At 53.5% G+C, this 11,540-nt stretch overlaps 1 protein-coding gene across 2 annotated transcripts in view; it reads left to right on the top strand.

Moving 5' to 3' along the window:
* The first annotated feature begins 80 nt into the window (after positions 1 to 80).
* SEPT3 (septin 3) overlaps positions 81 to 11,540 on the top strand; it is a 12,040-nt gene continuing 580 nt past the window's right edge. The window contains exons 1-9 of one of the 2 annotated variants that reach the window (XM_010160141.1): positions 81 to 282; positions 4,967 to 5,158; positions 5,409 to 5,537; positions 6,275 to 6,356; positions 6,716 to 6,853; positions 7,207 to 7,324; positions 7,775 to 7,870; positions 9,917 to 10,016; positions 10,470 to 10,521. In XM_010160141.1, the coding sequence (XP_010158443.1) occupies positions 273 to 282; positions 4,967 to 5,158; positions 5,409 to 5,537; positions 6,275 to 6,356; positions 6,716 to 6,853; positions 7,207 to 7,324; positions 7,775 to 7,870; positions 9,917 to 10,016; positions 10,470 to 10,521 (917 nt within the window). In that variant the 5' untranslated portion in view covers positions 81 to 272. The remainder of the gene's footprint in view (positions 283 to 4,966; positions 5,159 to 5,408; positions 5,538 to 6,274; positions 6,357 to 6,715; positions 6,854 to 7,206; positions 7,325 to 7,774; positions 7,871 to 9,916; positions 10,017 to 10,469; positions 10,522 to 11,540) is intronic. The other variant, XM_010160143.1, reaches the window with a different exon arrangement.

Below are 11,540 nucleotides of genomic sequence, written 5' to 3' on the forward strand. Positions count from 1 at the left end.
ATGGAGCCGGGGGAGGGTGCGCGGGGGGAGATTTTGCGGCGATGTTTAATATTCAGGTCACATGACGATGGCAGCAGGAGCAGCACCAGCATCCCCGCTCTGCTGAAATAGCCACTGGAGAAGGAAGGGAAGGAGAGAGGGGGGAGAAAAGGACACAGGGAAGAGAGAGAGGGATAAAAAAGGATCCTCGTAGCCCACCACACCACATCAGGCCGTAAAAGTGGGGGAAAACCCACCCCCTCGGGAGAGGATTCAGAGACAAAGGAAGCTTCATGTTCAAAGGTAGGATGCTCTGGGCTTGGCAGGGCTGGGTGATGCCGGGGGGGGGGCGCGGGGGCGCTTTGGGTGCCCCCACGCTGCCCGTCTCCGGCCACAGGGAAGGCATATCGTCCAAGGGCGGCGGGGAATATCGGTCCTGCCTTTGTCTTTCCTCCTTTTCATCCTTTCGGTGGCAGCAGTCTGGCATGAAGGAGAGCGAGCGGGGCTGGTTGCGGATGGGGAGTAGCTGGCGCCAGGGGCTGCTCTGAAAGAGAGGGATAATCCGAGCTGTTCCAGAGCTGGGGAAAGCCCTCAGGCTGCTCGGTGGCTGGCTTGTCCCTCTCCAGTGACAGTCGCTGCGGGGGCAGCAGGGACATCCTGTGCTGCTCCCTGCACATCTGAGCCAGGGGTGGGCAGGGGGTGGCACGGGTACCCCGATCCGAGGTTGCACAGCATCCTCCTGCCTTGTGGTACAGCCGGGGTTTGGGGTACGGGCTGGGCTGGGGACCTGCACAGCCCCTTCACCTCCAGCTTCTGCGTCCCAGAGAGCCTTTGGCACAGGCTGCCCTAGATTTCACTACAGCCCTGGCTGATCCCAAGCTGAGGGTGAGGAAGGCTGCTGCCGGGAAGGCTGCAGCAGCCGAAAGGGCTGGGATGAGTTTCCCTGAAATGCCCGGTGATCCTCCATCAGGGCAAAAAGATCTGGCAAGGAGAAGGGCTCTGTTCTGCACCCTGGGGTCAGGCAGCACATCTGGAATGGCTGGGCCCTCGCCTTGCACAGCTGGGAGAAATGCCCTGGGGTCATCATGGAAGCGGAGGGGAAAGGGATTGCTCAGTCCAGCACCGCTGCAGATCTGAGGCAAAGATCCTGATGCCTGCAAACCCCACACAGGCTGTGCTACCGAAGCAGCCTCTTGCTTTCCTTCCTACGGGTCTGGCATCACCTGCCGAGGGCCTGCTCCTGCCAGCGCCTTCAGGCTCCAAACCCATCCCTCCTCCCCATCCCATGTCTGCAGAGAGTGGGGCTGTGGGCCCGGGGCCACGTGGGTGGAAGGGGCTGGGGTAAGAGGTGCGTGTGGATCAGTGCCCCCCGACAGAGCGGGATGGACTTGTGCTGCACGGGAAGAGAGCCACGGCGAGGCTGTCCGTGTGTTATCTGGGGGTTCAGTAGCCTTTCCTTGCTAGAATCTGGGTTGTGGTGAGCTGTTGGCAGCCCTCCCTCCCTCTTGCCACTCAGACAAAGGACGGGAAGGCAGGGGGAGGGGATACGGCTGTATCTGGGTTATCGGGACAGAGTAGATGTTAGTCCCCACTACCTGAGCCCTAAGGGACCTGCCGGGCCACCTCTGTCCCCAGCTAGCTGTTGCAGACGTCGGAGGCAGGTGGACATGAAGGATGTGTTGTGGTCGTGGTGGCTGCTGCTGGCCACGTACGCCGGCCTTCCCGGGAGAGGTTTTGGGGTGGATCGGTAGGTGTCAGAGGCGGGAGATAGCTGGGACCTCTGGGACCTCTCTGAGTGCCCATTGTCCTTCTGGCCTTGCGTACCCCAGACCCAGACACTGCACTTCTCCCTGCTTCGGACCTGAGCGGACCATCTCCTCTGAGCAGATTATCCCCTGGCAGCCCAGCCTGGGACACCTCTCACCAGGAACCAGGCAGTGGAGTATTGCCAGCAACCGCCCTCTTAAATCAGCTTCCCTTAGCACACAGAACAAAGCAGCAGGGAAAAGGTTGGTAATGCAAACGGCGGATGCAAGCGGTTAACCTTGGCTAACCCTCTGTTCATTACCAGCTCTACTGGCTGTAGTGCTCTCTCATGAATTCATTACAGGGAGCAGCTGGAGGGGCTGTGGGATGTGCCTGGGATGCATCATCGTACCCCTTGACCAGTCAGAGTGCTAATGGAGCTTCCTAGTAGCATTAGCATTACTCCATGTAAAAGAGCCATTCCCGGGAAAGCAGGTAGACAAATTTTGTGTGTCAAGGTGCCTCTATAGCTCTGGCCCTGGTTTCACACATCCTGACCTCCCTGGCAGGCTGTTCCTCGGTTGGCCCCTTGGGTTCCTCCATGGAAGTCAAGAGGAGGATAATCACATGCAGAAAGCGGAGCCCTTGGGTGCCTCTTTGCAAAACGGGGTCTTCCCTTCCTGCAGGTGAATGGGAGGGCACCCGCGCAAAGAGAAACACAAGTGACCAGGAGGAGAAAGGGAGGTTGCCTACCCTGAGGCATTGAATGTCCAAAATCAAAACGCCCAGGGCAACAGTACCGGTATAAAATCCAGGAAATATTTAAGGAGACTTCTGGGCACCTTCTCTCCTGGTCTCAGGACTTTTCACAGGTGCTCAGGAACCTGACTCTGAAATATCTGCTCCGGCCACCGCAAGCTGCTGCCTACGGCAGTGAAGCCTGCGAAGGGATGGGCACGTGTGGTGATGCCCACACCAGAGCTACCAACATCTGCCAGCTCTGGGCAAAGCATCAGACGGAGGGAAAAGTGAGGGTGCTCACTGGAGGATGCTGCAGCAGGATGAGGGGCAAGGCACAGCCAGGCGACTGTAGTACAGGTGGCGTTGGGCAGCCCGGGAGAGGACGGGCAAAGGGCAGGGTGCCGGAGAGCCGGCTGGCTTGGCCCTCCATGCTGTGCCGGAGAGATGGGCTTTCCTGGCTGGCAGCAGCTTTGACAAATCTGGAAAAAGACAACAGGAGCCCCAGGGGCTGCTTTGTCAAAAAAACGGGTGTAAGAGCGGATTGCAGCTGAGAAGCGCTCGGTTCGGCAGGCTGCCTCCTCCGGCAGCTGCCCGGCAGCGTGAGCTGTTCCGGATTGCCAGCCTGGCTCAAGCCAACGGTCCATCTTGTGCCCTGGTCCCCCCAGGGTGCTGCTTGCTGCTTCAGAGGAGGAGGATGATAGCTCAGAATGCCCTTGCATGGTGGGGAAGAGCTGGGAGTTGGGGCCATCCTCCAGCAGACCTTTTCCCTGTGAGCAAGGTGGCATGGAGGTGGAGTAAAGCCAAGACCTTTTGGATGTTCCCCATGGGTGGCCTTGCCGCTGTCCCCTTACACAGAGAGAAGATCCCTTCTCCCAGTTTAAATTCCCAAGTGGTGTAAGAGGAGCTGGGTGGAGACACCCTTCTCCTTGCCCAGGGTAGCCCTTCCGCCAGGTGTACCCCCAGCATATGACAGTGGGATATTAAAGTTTATATATAAAATGTGATTTTTTTTCCCTGTGTGGAGCAGCCCTTTGTGTCTGCACAGGAACTTTGATGTGGGAATGGTAGGCAGGGTCACCAGCCAGCCATGCAGCCTAACCTCGTCCTGGAACAAAACCTCTCTCACCTCTCCCCAGCCTCTGCCCAACCAGGCTGAGCTGTCACAGGGAGCACGGGCTGGTGACATCAGTGTCCCCTGCCCGGTGACCTCTGAGTCATCTTCCTCTCCAAGAGGCATGTGTCGCCCACCGAACGGGAGTCGCCTGCCCTGCCGCTCATGTGCTCCTCTGCAGCCGGCGGGTTCTGCTGAGGGGAGCGAAAAACTCCACCGAAATGATGGAAAGGGATAATTTAGTGTGAGATACTTGAAACGAAGTGGCATCCAAAACAAGCAGAGTGCTTACCAAGCAAAAACACACGCTGTCCTGTCCTGGAAAAATAAGCATCTAATGAGACAAAGCATGGGGGAGTCAAGTAATTAGAGTGGGAGAGGCTCTAGTTTGCAGCTGGTTTGTATATGAAAGGTATTTGATTCCCATCCCCTTCATCTTCCTTTCTCGATTCATCCCTCACGCCTCCCTTCCCCAGCAATTACAGCTTTTCTTCTGTGCCCTCTCCTCTGCCAACCTCCGGCTTCCTCCCAGCGTGTGGGACCTGCTCACTAATGAGACAAGAGACTAACAGACAAGGCCTGTCCCAAGCACTGTGTGCCATCACCTGAAAAACAGCTGGGGAGGCCAGAAATCCTGCAGGGCCTTTTTTTTCGGCCATGTGTTTTACATGGAAGAAGCGAGGAGGGGTGGCAAGGAGGGAAAGGTGCTGATAATTGGTTTATTGATCAGGATGATTAGTCTTGAGCATGACAAAAAGCATCTACCTACGGGCGGGAGGGAAGCGTGGAGGTTGTGGCCATATTTTGCACTTCCACCACTGCCTTTCTTTAAGGAGCTCAGCCCACACAGCACGGGCATTAACATAGGCTGCCCGGGCAAGGGCTGAGCCTCAGGTTAAATCTCAAACTCCGTTTCAATGCCAGGAGTTAAGACACGATAATTTTTCAAAGTCCGTTCCATCGCAAATATCATGCTAAACTTGAAGGGGCAAAACACTGATGATCCTGATAATTAGGAGACAAAAATGAGGAGGCACACACAGAGCTTTGGGCACAGCCAGCATCACTGGGTCTGCTCCTGCCGTTTGGAGGTGGCCATCAGTACGTTCCATGCTCAATGAGCCCCACTTCTCCACCTCCTCATCTGGAGTGATACACAGAAGAGGGTGCTGGAAGCCCTAGTAGATGTTCCTCCATGGAAAGCCGTACTGCTAAAACCCCACCATTCAGTCATGCTCAGCAGCCCCTGAAATGGACACTCAAAAGTTGCCCTCAGGCCCTGTGACAAGGCAGCAGGGAGGTCCTCGTTACACCTCTGTGTAAATCGTTACACCTCTGTGTAAATCATTACACCTCTGTGATGATTCTTCAATTTTTCTCCTCGTGCAGGGCCAGTGGAGAGCAAAAACGAAGCAGCTATGTCTGAGCTGGTCCCAGAGCCACGACAAAAACCCGCCGTACCAATGAAACCCATGGGCATTAACGCCAACTTGCTGGGCTACATCGGCATTGACACCATCATCGAGCAGATGCGCAAGAAAACCATGAAGACGGGGTTCGACTTCAACATCATGGTTGTAGGTAGGCAGGGACCAGCTGAGGTACTGGGAACTGTGACCAGGGGCTGCCCCATGAGGCCGGTGGGGAGAGCGAGCCCTGCAGGGAGGGCATGAGGGAGCAGACAGTGCTTGCTCCCAGGGGAAAGGAGAGCTTGCACAAGGCAAGCGGACACCTCCAGCCTCCTCTCCTGCCAGCCTGGCTCCATCCCAGGGGCCTGCTGTCATTGCTGGCCTGTGGCAGACGTCACGAGCTTCCTCTTTGCAATCCTCAGGTCAGAGCGGACTGGGAAAGTCAACGTTGGTGAACACCCTCTTCAAATCCCAGGTGAGCCGCAAATCTTCAGGCTGGAACCGGGAGGAGAAGATCCCCAAGACGGTGGAGATCAAAGCCATCGGGCACGGTAAGAGCCAGGCTGCTGGGGTGGAGGCAATACTGATGCTTCAGCACAATCTTGCAGAAGATCCCAGTAGTGTGTGCAAGCAGTTCTTTGGTGTTAGGCAGCCCTTTCTCTAGGGAAAGCTAAAGGACAAGTTCCGGTTTTAGGTGGCCTCAGACCCAGCCAAGGCTTTTACTAAACAGCAATGCCACTGGTGCCACAGCCAAAAGTGAGGGGTAGGAAAAGTTGTAGATACTTCTCCTGCAGGGCATTAATCTGCAGGTGTGGATTAAGCCTTGCTGGAAGTCATTCCCACCTGCAGCCGCTTAATGGTCGCTACAAATTGCATTGTCGGGTCCCTTCCCAAGCCTGGTAGAGCACATCTCCTCCTGGCAGAGCACCATCACAGCTTCTATGGTGGTGCAGGGCAATGAGCATCATCTCAGGTTCAGGATGATGTGTTGGAGGGGCGGACAGGTTGTGTAGGGTAGGTACTACGTCTGGGCCACAGGCCGAGCACAAATCCATTTTCCTGTGGCAGAGTGGTATAAGGTAGCTTTGGTGCAGAAATTACCAAAATCTGGGGTCACAAATGAAAGTGGGGGTCACAACTGTTGAGGCATGACCCAGCCGGGCCTGGTGATGCTTGCAGGCAGTGATGAGGGCAGAGCGCTCTTGTTCCCCTGTAGGGCACAGAGACCTGTTTCAGGACGGAGCAGGTCCCTAGGGAGGTGTGTGATTGATTGCCATCTCTTCCCCAGTCATTGAAGAAGGTGGTGTCAAAATGAAGCTGACAGTGATCGACACGCCGGGGTTTGGAGACCAGATCAACAACGAGAACTGGTGAGTTGTACATGGTCGAGGCCTTCTGTCCCAGAACAGGCTGCAGTTCAGGTGGTGTGCGGAGCGACTCTCATCTGCTTGGCCTGGAAAGTGCCTGCAAACTAGGGTAACGGGGACATGGAATGGTGAACGCCATGGGTCTGTGCGCACGCTCGGGGGTATGCACACATTACAGAGCAAGTGCCTGTTCCCATGCTCAGTTACAGAAACTCTTCAACATCTCTGCGGATGGCGAGATGCTTGTGGTGGGTATTTTTTTATGCCTGAGCCTGCTTTGCTGCTGTCAGAGCCGGGAACACTGTAGGCAGGAACATGAGGAGATTTGTACCTGTCTATTCATCTCTCTCCCACCTTAACAGCTGGGAGCCTATTGAGAAGTACATCAACGAGCAATATGAAAAATTTTTGAAAGAGGAGGTGAATATTGCAAGGAAGAAACGAATTCCAGACACGCGGGTGCACTGCTGCCTCTACTTCATCTCCCCCACGGGTCACTCGTACGTACGCAGTCCCTCGTCCTTCCCCATTAAGCCCTTGGTGCCTCTGCAGCAGACGTACCCTGCACTGCTCCATCTCGGCCACAGGCCCAGGGGTCCTGCCTGCGGGGCTGGCCACTCTTCGGCTTCACTTTGGGTGCTGTGGGGCTTGGAAGAGTCTAGGATAACCAGGGCAGGAGAAACACCACTGTGGTTTTTGGGAGAGGGCAGGATGGATGGGAAGGAGATGAGAGCATGGTGGCAGCAAGCGGGGTACATACAAGGGAGGTTTCGTTGCTGCTGGGAGAGTCAGTAGCACAACAGGTGAGGAGGGTGAAGTGACCCCTTCCGTGTTGTTCCTTCTTGGGCTGCAGCCTGCGGCCTTTGGACCTGGAGTTCATGAAACATCTCAGCAAGGTGGTGAACATCATCCCTGTTATTGCCAAGGCTGACACCATGACCTTGGAGGAGAAGACGGAATTCAAACAAAGAGTGAGTATCTCCTCTCCTGCACAGGATCCCTCCCTGCCCCGGCTCAGAGGTGGGAGAAATGGGTGGTATCCTTCTTCCCGGGATGGCAGTGCAGTCCCTAGGGCATGCTGGGCACTGGGTTGGTGGGTAAGTCCTGAGTCTGTCCTGAAGGTGCAGCTGTTTATGGCTCCGAGCGCACCTGTTAGAGGGGGAAGAAAGGTGTGTATGCCTGTGGCATCTCTTGATACGCTCTGCCACGGGAACTGCAGAGCCAGGTGAGTAGCAGGGCTCGGGGAAGAAAGATATGTCATTGCAGCCACATGTCCTTGCTTCACTGCACGCTTCCCTGGGGGCAATCCCTCCAGCCCCTGCCCGTGGGGAAGGATGTCCCAGGTGTGTTTGCCCGACCGTCCTGCCTGCCTTCCCTTCAGGTTTGGGTTGCTTTGTGCTCCAAAATGTCTCTCTGCCCAGGTGCGCAAAGAGCTGGAAGTAAATGGGATCGAGTTTTACCCCCAGAAAGAATTTGATGAGGACTTGGAGGATAAAACAGAGAACGACAAAATCAGGGTAGGAAACATTTTATTGTGGGAGAGGGGGCGGGGGGGGGGATGAGGGCTGGTCATATTTAGCGAGTGTAAACCAGACCTGTCACTAAAAGGTTTTAAGTGGTTCACAATCCCTGAAGGAAAGATGCAATGGATGTAAGAGATGGTAATTCCTCCCTCCCAGGTTAATTTGTCCCTGTCCTTGCTACAGGATGCTATGGAGGCTGAGTGAGGAAGGACTGTGTTTCACCTCCTCTTGCTGAATACACTGTTTGGCCACTGTTAAGGAGCAAAGGGACCTGGTGTGTGGCTGATATCCAGCCTCTGTCCCAAACAACTGCCCCATGAGCCCTCTCATCCACTGACCAAACGACCTGAAAAGCATTCCAGTTCTTTGCTCCCCCCGCCCCTGAGAGAAGGCTTGTCCCCTCCTTCCCTCCTGAAAGTGTCTCCTAATTTCCAGCCTGTGTTTGTTCATGGCCAGGTTGTACCTAGAATTGTATCTGTGTTCTTGTGCCAACACTGACTCGAGCAGTTCTCCTGCACAGTGGTCCTCTCTACCTCTCAAGGCAGTTAGAGAACGGCATTATCTGTTGCTGACCACCTGGCCAGCTAAAGGAGACAAGCTCCTTTGGATGAGCATTCCTCAGTAGTCCATGGTCCTAGTCACATTTTTCTGTGCTTGCTCCAGTTTGATTGGATTTTCTAGCACTGGTGCTGGTACCCCATACTCCCCTGTCTCTTCTAAGATCTGAACTGCTAATCTCATGGACCACATGCGCTTTTTAAACAATTGCATCACACTGGTGGCTCGTGGTCATCTTGTGACTGACGAGCACGTGGGGTCCTTTCCCTCCTTCAGTCATTTCTTGCTTATCAGCTCCAGCATTGCAGCAGGAAAAAAATGCTCTCTGTGCCTCAAACTTAGTACATATTCTGAGATAATAACCCAGTCTGCCTTTGTCCTGACAACACCTCTTGGCCTTGCAACGCTAGTGCTTTTAATTATCCCACTTATCACTTCTGTGGCCAGGCCATTAATAAAAAATAGATTGGCCTCCATGTCAGTCCTAAAGAAACTCCAGTGTTGCAGCGTGACACTTCCCCTTTCCACTGCCCTCGCTGTCACAGCCCCAACAGAAAGTGCCACCTTCCCCCGCTTAATTAATCATTTCCCATTTGGCAATTTCACACATTCTGGGGAAGACCAGATGGGCTTTGCTTCTTCCCCAAACTGTTACTGGTTTTGAGAAGAGCACCACGTTTTGTTCTGCACTTCAGCGTCGTTGCCCTAGGTTTGGATAGCCTCATACCTAAGAAATAAACTGCTTTTTAATCTCCATTCCTGTGGTAATGGCGGTCCCTTCCAGGCCCAGGGACATCTATAAAGCAGAGTAAATCTCTGAGCATCTGCACAGCGTTATGGATAGCAGGGTCTCCTGCTCCCTGTGCTCTGGAAACAGGTGGTTTCTCTTTGTGCGTAGAGGTATCTGGGTCCCCAGTAGCCTCACCTACTGTCCTGCTTCCCCGGAAAGCTGTCCCCTGACCCCATTTCCGGCCTTCTTCAGTACAACTGTTTCAGCCATTCAACTTGTTGAATGTTCATGTGTTTTCTTGGGGAGGATTATTTTGAGTCCCCTCCTTCTTCTAGTGAAGAACTACAAACTTGGTGAGAAAACTCTCACCGCAAACTATCCCTACAAGCAGCCCTGGGCTGACAAACCCTCTCCTGGTTCCGCCAAGGTACCTCTCTGGTCGTCCCCCTCTTCAGAAATGTGGGAGATGGTGCAGAAAAACTCTACTCCCCGCTCCAGAGCCCTTGGCACTGCTACAAGCTACCCACTAAGCTCGAGAGGTGCAAGGACACCTGTAAAGCAAGGTCCCAAAATGCTAGGGATAGCACCGATGGGTGGAGAGGACAGCCAGTGAAGTGTTGCTCTGGAGAACCTCTTCCCTCGGAGAAAGCCTTGTGTTTGATGAGCTGAGAGGAGGAAAGGTGGATGGGGAACAGTGATGGTGCTGCTCCCTGGAGTGGGTTCAATAGGTCTCTCCACACGTCTCTCCCCAGCAGGAAAGCATGCCCTTCGCAGTAGTGGGCAGCGACAAGGAGTACCAAGTGAATGGCAAAAGAGTCCTGGGCAGGAAAACACCTTGGGGCATCATTGAAGGTAAAAACCCCTTTGCTTCTGGGAGCTGAAAGTACTTTTGCAGGCCCTGGTAATAGACAAGGGTCCAGATACCATGTCCTGTGGCTACCTTCCCATCCCTTTTGCAAGAAACTTTTTTAAACCAAGCAAGAGGAGAATTCTCAAACAGCTCAGCTGGGAGGGAACTGCCGTGGTCAATGTGATACCACTGCCGCTAATTGGCAGAAGCTGGAGCTGCTCCGAACGCCACAGTTTGTGAAGCTGAGCTCCTGAGGCTGCCTTGGTTTTCAAATGAGGATTCACATGTGGCTGCTCAGCACCCCTAAACGTGTCTCCTCAGTGTGGTGTTCAGCCAACTGCCTGTCCTTTCTGAAGTACGCAGGCTCTGCCCACCTGGAACCTGCCCCATAGCAATGACCTTCACAGGGGTGGTTGAAAAATATCAAACACAATGATTGTTTGTTTTCTTTTCAGTGGAAAACCTCACTCACTGTGAATTTGCCCTGCTTCGAGATTTTGTCATCAGGTAAGGCCATGGTCATTTGCCAGTTTGCTCTGGATGAGCAGGGAGTCTTCCGGAGTCCCTCTTGGAGTGAAATAGCCCCTGTGGAAAGGAAAATAAAGTACATTTCAGGCATATGAGCTGGATGCCTGGAGAAAAGCAGGGTACTACCATCCCCTTATATCCCATTAAGGATGCTAGGCTGCAACAACTTCTGTTTGCTGCTGACAGCATTTTTGGGCTGGAGTTGATGAGAAAGAGGCCACTACCCCATCCTAGACCATGGAGGATGGTCCTACCAGGTTGGAGGATGTGCTGAAACATATGACCCAGAATTGAAAGGCTCCGTATTTCATTCAGCTTTCATTGTCCTGACTTATTTCTGCTCTGTTTCATTAAGTTGTCTCAGCATAAATAATATCTTCCCCAAATTTTGTAGAAGAGCTGCAGATCCAGGGTCCCCTCTGTTCCCTATTCCCTATAAATACAATCAAGTTTTAAAACAACACCAAAAATAAGAAATTAAGGGAAACGCACTTCAAAACCAGAGCCCTGTGGCTCATTCCACCTGTGGGTATGGTGGTATTGAGACACTTGGCCAGGTACGATATTTCGACATCCCCTCACTGCCCTCTTGGTGTTCTGTGATAGCTTCTGCAGAAGACGTGCTTTCCCTAGGTCTTCCACTAAAAATACCCTAACCAAGTGTCATGGTTTAACCCCAGTCAGCAATTCAGTACCACACAGCCACTCCCTCATCCCATCCCCCCTTCCGTGGAGGAGGAGAATCGGCAGAAAACACAAGGAATCTCATGGATTGAGATAAGAACAATTTAATAATTGAATATAAATTAATAAAATAGCAACACTAGTAATACTAACAACACTACTCCAAAACAGCCTCATGCCAGCTGCTGTGAAGAAAACTAACTCTGTCCTGACTAAAACCAGCACACCTCGTGATCATCACAAAACACAGAGCGACCCAAGCCCGCAGGCCTTTTGCGGAGGTTTGGGACTATTGCTCGTGGCAGCGTTCAGCA

The sequence above is a fragment of the Eurypyga helias genome, unplaced genomic scaffold (genome assembly GCF_000690775.1).
Source record: "Eurypyga helias isolate BGI_N326 unplaced genomic scaffold, ASM69077v1 scaffold6421, whole genome shotgun sequence".
Taxonomy (NCBI): Eukaryota; Metazoa; Chordata; class Aves; order Eurypygiformes; family Eurypygidae; genus Eurypyga; species Eurypyga helias.